The sequence below is a fragment of the Vicia villosa genome, unplaced genomic scaffold, assembly GCF_029867415.1.
Source record: "Vicia villosa cultivar HV-30 ecotype Madison, WI unplaced genomic scaffold, Vvil1.0 ctg.001100F_1_1, whole genome shotgun sequence".
Classification (NCBI taxonomy): domain Eukaryota; kingdom Viridiplantae; phylum Streptophyta; class Magnoliopsida; order Fabales; family Fabaceae; genus Vicia; species Vicia villosa.
Genome location: NW_026705479.1, coordinates 385,423 through 393,919, shown reverse-complemented (window position 1 = coordinate 393,919; position 8,497 = coordinate 385,423). Strand labels below are relative to the sequence as shown.

General features: G+C 44.0%; 1 protein-coding gene across 1 annotated transcript; it reads right to left on the bottom strand.

Annotated features, from left to right (window-relative positions):
* Positions 1–6,137: 6,137 nt before the first annotated feature.
* On the bottom strand, positions 6,138–8,111 carry LOC131633241 (uncharacterized). The gene is made up of 2 exons (XM_058903949.1): positions 6,628–8,111; positions 6,138–6,234 (listed from the first exon to the last, which is right to left on the bottom strand). Exons 1-2 carry the CDS (start codon positions 8,109–8,111, stop codon positions 6,138–6,140), a joined length of 1,581 nt encoding a protein of 526 aa, XP_058759932.1.
* Positions 8,112–8,497: the final 386 nt, after the last annotated feature.

Sequence of the window (8,497 nt, the reverse complement as noted above, 5' to 3'; positions counted from 1 at the left end):
CAAGAAGAATTTGGATGCTAACCTTCGAAGCGTTCGCTTATCACCAATCGTAGCATCTTCGGGATACTCTTGCTTCTCAACATACCTCTTGATGTCGTAATACCATGGCTTTTCATCATACACATCTTCAGTAGTGAGACAATGAGCAGGGAATGCATGGGCAGGCTCTTTGTAACGGAGGATCGTTATGTCTGGCACTTCCTTAGGGGAGCTAACTCTGAACATAGCCGCCAAAGTAGCCAAAGCATCTGCCAATTGATTTTCCTCTCGGGGGATGTGATTGAAAGTGATTTCCTCGAAAGCGGGCAACAACTCCAAGATATAGTCCCTATAAGGAACTAAATTGGGATGTCGTGTTTCCCAATCACCTCTTACTTGATGTATAACCAGGGCAGAATCCCCATAGACCTCAAGGATCTTGATTCTCATATCAATGGCTGCTTCGAGACCCATTATGCAAGCTTCGTATTCTGCGACATTGTTTGTGCAATCAAAGCATATTCTAGCTGTGAAAGGGATGTGAGTTTGACGAGGAGAAGTCAAAACTGCCCCAATACCATGGCCCATAGCATTTGATGCTCCATCGAACGTGAGAGTCCATCGCTCTCCTGGTTCGGGTCCTTCATCATCATCTAATTTCATGATATCTTCATCAGGAAAGTCAAACTTCATTGACTGATACTCTTCTAATGGCTGATGAGCAAGATGATCTGCAAGGACACTTCCCTTGATGGCCTTCTGTGTGACATACTGGATATCATATTCTGATAAAAGCATTTGCCACCGGGCTAGTCTTCCTGTAAGGGCCGGTTTTTCAAAGATGTACTTTATCGGGTCCATTTTGGAGATCAATAGAGTGGTGTGAGTCAGCATATACTGCCTCAGTCGGCGAGCAGCCCATACCAAAGCACAGCAAGTTTTCTCGAGTAGTGAGTAACGGGATTCACAATCGGTAAACTTTTTGCTCAGGTAATAAATGGCGCACTCTTTTCGACCAGACTCGTCATGCTGGCCCAGCACACACCCCATAGATCCTTCAAGCACAGTTAAGTACATAAGAAGCGGCCTCCCAGGAACCGGAGGCATGAGAATTGGCGGCTCTTGGAGATATCGTTTGATCTTTTCGAATGCTTCTTGGCAATGGTCATCCCAACGGATATCTTGATTCTTGCGCAACAACTTAAAGATGGGTTCACAAGTGTCAGTGAGATGAGAAATGAACCTGGCTATGTAATTCAATCTCCCAAGGAACCCTCGAACTTCTTTTTCATTCTTCGGTGCTGGCATATTCTGTATTGCTCTTACTTTATCAGGGTCGACCTCAATCCCTCGTTGGCTCACAATGAATCCAAGTAACTTTCAAGATCGCACTCCAAAAGTGCACTTGTTTGGATTAAGCCTCAACTTGAATTTACACAAACGAGCAAACAGTTTCTCAAGATATACCAAGTGTTCCTCCTCAGTTTGGGATTTTGCGATCATATCATCGACGTACACCTCAATCTCCTTATGGATCATATCATGGAAAAGGGTCACCATAGCTCGTTGATATGTTGCACCAGCATTCTTAAGACCAAAAGGCATCACCTTATAACAATACGTACCCCACGGAGTGGTAAAAGTAGTCTTGGTCATATCTTCAGGAGCCATTTTTATTTGATTATAGCCAGAAAAACCATCCATGAAGGAGAACACCGAATACTGAGCAGTGTTGTCGACTAGCACATCAATATGAGGCAGAGGGAAATCATCCTTCGGACTTGCCCTATTCAAATCTCGGTAGTCAACACACATGCGTACCTTTCCGTCCTTCTTAGGAACGGGTACTATGTTTGCAATCCAAGGAGGATACTCACACACAGATAAGAAACCAGCCTTCAACTGTTTTTCAACTTCTTCCTTGATTTTCAAAGCCATATCAGGTCGAGTCCTTCGTGGTTTTTGTTTTACAGGCGGACATTCTGGTTTGAGAGGTAGCCTGTGCATAACTATATCCGTGTCTAAACCAGGCATGTCTTCATATGACCAGGCGAAAATATCAACATACTCTCGAAGCAACTCAATCAACCTTCTCTTTACATCACTTTCCAAAGCGGCACCTATCTTGACTTCTCTCTTTGCTTCTTCTGTACCGAGGTTGATGATTTCTATGGCTTCTTGATGTGGCTGAATCGATTTCTCTTCTTGTCTCAAAAGTCTTGCCAATTCCTCGGGGACTTCGCAATCTTCTCCACTATCCTCATCAGCTTGGTCAATTGGATTCTCAAGGATATCAGGACGTGGAACTGTAACATTATCATTTTTGATGGAATTCGAGCCAGATCTGCACGATGGATGATTTATGCCTTAGAATGCAACACATAAAAGGAAAAGAAAGCTTTGCCATTTTTGAAAAAGTTTTTAAAGTACAAACAAAAAATGAAAGAAATGGAACAGTAATTGCATGCGAAGATATGATTTTTATTCAATATTAAACAAATTGAAACAACATGGGGGCCCTTCTTTGTACAAATAGTCAAAATGCTTAGGGCGAAGCATATGACTCATTGAAACAGGAAAATTACATCTCCATAAAAGTGACTCTGGGGATGTCCAAGATAGTCCAATTGTTGAGCTCCTGTCCAGGCGCAGCATGGCAAATGAATCTGGAGAGATCTTCTTCATCATCATCATCATCCACAGCGAGGACCTGACTTCCAGAACTGGTGCTTGCACTGACGAACACTTGAGAAATGGGGGGAATCACCTTCTTTCCAGGAATTATGCTGAGCTGAGTAGAAGAAGATGGTTGATACCCAAGGCCATACTTGTCTCGCTTCTCATGAACATCAATCAGCTTGCCCCAGGCACTATGGGGAGTACCAGCTTCTAAGAAGGCCTTAGCATCATTTAAAGACGAGAGTGGTGCTCCGAGTTCCCTCTTATTCTCAACCACGGGGAGTTTATCAACCGACACAATCTCTAAGGCCTGAAAAGGTGTCTCTTGTATCTCTCCTTCCACTTCAACATAACGGTATGATGCCAGATTATTGACTATCAAATCCTCTTCACCAGTGATCACAACAATCTTGTCGTTCACAACAAATTTCAAGCACTGATGGAGAGTAGATGTCACAGCTCCAGCAGCATGAATCCAAGGAAGACCCAAGAGGCAAGTGTACGAAGGGTTTATATCCATAACGTAGAAGGCAATGTAGAACATGTGAGGACCAATCAAGACAGGCAGATCAATTTCTCCTTCTACGGACCTTCTAGAACCATCAAATGCTCTAACACTCATAGTGCATGGTCTCATCATAATCCCATCCATACTCAGCTTAAACAAAGTGGCCTTGGGCATCACATTAAGAGAAGAACCTGTATCAATCAGAACTCGAGACAACACAGCATCAAGACACTTGACGGAGATATGCAATGCTTTGTTATGTGCCCTACCCTCAGGTGGAAGTTCATCGTCAGAAAAACCCAAACAATTACCAGCAGCAATGTTGGTCACAACCCCTTCGAACTGAGGTACAGTAATATCTTGAGTTACGTGAGCGGAAGCCAGAACTTTCATCAGAGCATCACGATGAGCTTCAGAGTGTACCAAGAGAGACAAGATGGAGATCTTGGCTTGGGTCTGATCAAGTTGGTCAATCACTTTGTAATCACTTTTCTTAATGATCTTCAAGAGTTGCTCGGCATCTTGTGCATTACGTGTTACAGGAGGATCCACAGCAACTTGCTTTCCTTTTGCTTGTGTACTAGCTTCTTTATTGGCCTCTTTAGGAAGTGGAGGGGGGCAGCAAAGATCCGACCACTACGGGTAATGCCACTAGTGCCAGTAATATTAGTGATGCTCGAATTACCCACTGGAGGACAATCAAACTTCTTCCCTCGAATATACACGGCATTATAACTCCAAGGAACAGCCTTAGAATCATTCACAGGAGAGGGAACAAGAGACGAGGTTGAAGGAGTCGAAGGAACATTTGGAACCTGAATGACCAACGGAGTCCTCGGAGCCTGAATGACCAAGGGAGTACTCGGAGCACGAATGACCAAGGGAGTACTCGGAGCACGAATGACCAAGGGAGTACTCTGATTTTTTGACACCTCAGCAGGATAGTAAGGTATCTCTAGAGTAGCCACATCTTCGACAGGAACGACCCTTTCCACTCTAAGAACACCTTCATCCATTAGTTTCTGGATTTCTTCTCTCAACCTAACGCATTCCTCAGGGTTAGAAGAACATTGCAAACAGTAGTCATGTAGTTCACACAAAACCTTTTGTTGCTCAAGATACTCTCTGACAACTGCTAGCGGCATCCTTACCTCATCAACATCACTTACTAAGATCTGATCATCACATGACTCAATAGCATTGGTCGCACCAGCATGAGGAGGCATAGGATTATTCTGCACATTAGGACCAGTAGGAGTGAACGAGATGAGCTTGCCATCGAGAAGATCCTGGACTTTCCACTTGAATGCCCTGCATTTCTCAATTGTGTGGCCGGGAGCCCCAGAATGAAATTCACAATGAGCATTCGCATCATACCCAGGAGGAAGAGGGTCAGGTGGAGGACCCATTTCGCGGAGTTGCACTAATTGACCAGCAAGTAATTGGGGAAGAAGCTGAGCATACGGCATTGGAACCGGATCTATACGCCTGTCAGGGTATCTTTGCCTCTGTGGACCTCTTTGACCTTGAGGCCTAGGATTCTGTTGGCGATTCTGAGAAACAGCAGCTTGTTGTTGTGGTACGAAAGGCTGTTGGGGTGCCATCCATGGTTGTGGAAGAGCAGCAGCATATGCTTGAGGGACATACGGACCTGGAACAGCATAAGGCATCGGATAATAAGGAGGTGGAACAGCAGAATATGCAGGAGCTCGACCTTGGTCAACAGAGGCAGTGCTAGTCTCACCTTCCTTCTTCTTCACAAACCCAGAATACGGCTTCTTACCATTACCACCTGAGTTGCTAGGATTAGTAACACCTTGAATGGTACCAGCTTTGACACAGTTCTCAACCCTCTCACCAATGATGACCACATCCGAAAAGGAAGGAGAAGTATTACTAACCATGTGCTGAAGATACGGCCCTTTCAGAGTCCCCATAAACAGATCAATCAACTCGCGGTCCAAAAGAGGAGGTTGGACACGGGACGCAAGTTCACGCCACCTCTGGGCGTATTCTTTAAAAGACTCCTCAGATTTCTGTGACATATTTTGTAGCTGGGCACGGCTGGGAGCCATAGCAGTATTGTAGTGGTATTGTTTCAAGAAGGCGTCGACAAGTTGTCCCCAAGTACTGACATTAGACCTCTCAAGTTTCATGTACCATTCCAACGGGGCTCCAGTGAGACTATCCTGAAAGAAATGCATCAGCAGAGGCTCGTTCTCAGCATGAGCAGCCATCTTACGGCAGTAGGAACGAATGTGAGTCTCTGGACAGGTGACTCCCTTGTATTTATCAAAATCTGGCACTTTGAACTTCGGGGGAATAACAATCCCAGGTACCAAGCACATAGCAGCAGTGTCGAAACTCGAAGTTTTAGCAACCTCAACAGCCTTAAGGCGTTCTTCGAGAGCTTGGTACATCTTAGCAGTCTCGGTCAACTCAGCAGTGAGATCATGTTCAAGATCAATAACCTCATGGTGGTCGTCCACCACTTTAAGTGTCTCATTAATAGGAGTCTCTTTAGTTTTCACCCCTCCGTCAGCAGAATTGGTAGGAGTATCTTTGACCAAACTAGCGACACTCTTTCTGAGTTCATCCTGTCCTTGAACAACGGCATGGAGAGTCTCCATAAGTTGGGCCATTCTTTCCCCCATAACATCCATATCCCTACGGAGGGCAGCTTGATTCTGTTCAAATTGTTCCATGATTCTCTCGTTACTCCTGGTGCGGTAAGGATGTAAGAAAGTCAGCTTCGTCGTCGGGAAAGAAATCTGTTGCTGAAAAGGACCCCAATTAGTTTCTTGTATAACAACCTGAAAAATGCAATGTGACAATGTGAATGTATGAGTGCATGTGTGCATATGATGTGTTGTGTCATTTTCAGGGTATCCAAAGTAAGATTGATAGTCAAGAACAAATAACAACGTGACAAGAGAGATATCAAGTGAAAACGGGAAGCAATTCATTTCATTCATAATAGCTTCCTAAGGCGAGTAGGTTCAAACACAAATAACAACGTTTCAATACAAAGAGCAATAGAGACCCCATCCAACAAATCTGGTGGTGATCTACAACCAAAATTCAATTATCAATTCATCTCAATGTAGAACAAAGGCCCTCCTTGTCTGAAATGGGCATCACTCCACTTCTTTGTTTCGTCAAATAGCTTCTTAGTCGCCTCCCGATCTCTTCCTTTGACAAGGCTTTGGATCACTTCATCCTTTCGGAATAACTGCGTGTCTAGATTCTTGCAGCAATCCCTAAGTTCGTCACACCCTTTGCATTCTGGGATATAGGTCTTCTCAAGCGCATTTGCTTCACTCATCATTTGATCTCTGAGCTTGACATTCTCTTCAGCTAGTCGGGCGGTGCGGAGGTGACTTCCTTTCAGTTGGGTCTCAACTGCTATTCTCTGAGTGGTCTCTTCTTCCAGTTTCTTCTTCATGGTCCTCAACTCATACTTGGTTTCTTTCTCCAGTCGGAGCTTGTGGGCTTTCAGGTCTTCTTGATACTCTCGTCTGAGCTTCTCTTTTTCTTCCTTTATAGCCTTTTCTATAACCTTTTGAGGATCTTCAGCAGGAGCGACAACAGCTTTTCCGTCCTTTTCAGTTCTAACCCTCTTCCTGGCTTGAGAAGACTCTCCTTTGAGAGTTTTAAGTTCACGGGCCAGTTCATTCTTTGTCTGTTTAAGGAAATAGCGCTTCAAATCCATATCCCTATCTTTCTCTTTCAGTCTCAAATTGGCAACGCGGACCTGGTCAAAACGTTCCCTTGATACCATAGTTTCTGATATCTTCGGAGGTTGTGCATATAAGAGAGGGACCCTCGGGAATGGTAACAGAAGTGTCTTGACTCTCTCCTTAACCCAACCAGTATAGGGCTCCATAGCAATGGCATTCTTGGCTCCCAGAGTGGATCTCTCACCTATATGAATGTTATTCCAGGCCTTCCTGATTTCCTCAAGCGCTATAGGGTCAGCTCCCTTCTCAAAGTATACGGATTGGTAAATCTCCCTATCCGAAGGCCCACTCTTCATGGTATAGCCCAACTGACGAAGAGCTAGAACTGGGTTGTAGTTAATACATCCTCTTGTCCCAATGAGCGGGACGTTACCAAAGTTTCCGCACCTGATAATGACTTCAGATATGCCTGTTCGGAATTGATACCATACGATGTCGTTTGCAGTAAGTCCCATGATTCTCTGAGACCATTTCTGAGTAGAGGTAACAAACGGACCACTAGCAGGCAAGTGAGATTTGAACCATTTATATAACAGCGGCAAGCAACCTCTAATAGCCCCTCTTTTACCATGCCGAGAGTGAATGGAATAATATGTGTCAGCCAATAGGGTGGGTATTGGATTCTTGTCCATAAAAAGACATATAGCAGCCAAATCAACGAACTTGTGAATGTTGGGAAACATCACAATTCCATAGATCAGAGCGGCCAAAATAGCATTGAAAGCCTCCCAAATCCCTTTGTCGGCAAATTCTTGAGCTTTTTCAACCAGGAAACTCATGTAGAAGCCATGAGTATCACCATTCTTCTTCCAGTTATCATGAACATCCCCCAAGCTCAAATAAAGAGCGTTGGCAATGTAATCCAACCTAGGTTTCTCTGGGACACAAACAAAAGGCACTCTGTGTTGAATCTTGATGTTGAGGAGGTAAGAGTACTCTTCGAGAGTGGGAGCTAGCTGATAATCCGAAAATGTGAAACAACGGATATCTGGGTCGTAGAACTGAAGAAGAGTAGATAAGGCCCATTCGTCGACACGCGAATACAGAAGAGATAATATGTTGCCATAATTGTCACTGAACACTGTTTCATTATGACCAGTGACCAATTCACCCAATTGTCCCAATTGAACCATACCCTCGCGATGGAAAGTATAAGTGTGTGTGCGCCTTGTAGCTCCTTGATTGACGGTCACGTTGTTATCCATTCTTGACAGAGATTGATATTTTCTGGATACCCTGAAAAATGACATGCAAATGAGAATTAACTTTTTTCTTTTCTTTCTTTTCTTTCTTTTCTTTCTTTTTTCTTTCTCTTTTTTCTTTTTTCTTTCTCTTTTTTTTTTTTTGAAATGTAAACATGCTATGATGAAAATGATGCAGATTGGGTCCCCACGACATAGAGGGACCAAGGCAATAATTCTGAGCAAGAAGATGTCATAGGATCAAAGGTCCGGCATAGATCAGAGAACCAGAAGAACCATAATCATCAACGGAACCAAATAGTCAACAACCAGAACCAAATAGTCACCAACAGAACCAGATAGTCACCAACGGTACCTGTCATGTATATCCCTCCCCACTCACGGGTGTA

What these genes read in the sequence shown, in the direction of transcription:
- LOC131633241 (XM_058903949.1), bottom strand. Translation starts at nt 8,111, where the DNA reads ATGGATAACAACGTGACCGTCAATCAAGGAGCTACAAGGCGCACACAC. An exon ending in CGACTGGAGAAAGAAACCAA is followed by an intron (nt 6,235 to 6,627) that starts GTATGAGTTGAG and finishes TTTTGGTTGTAG; the next exon opens with ATCACCACCAGATTTGTTGG.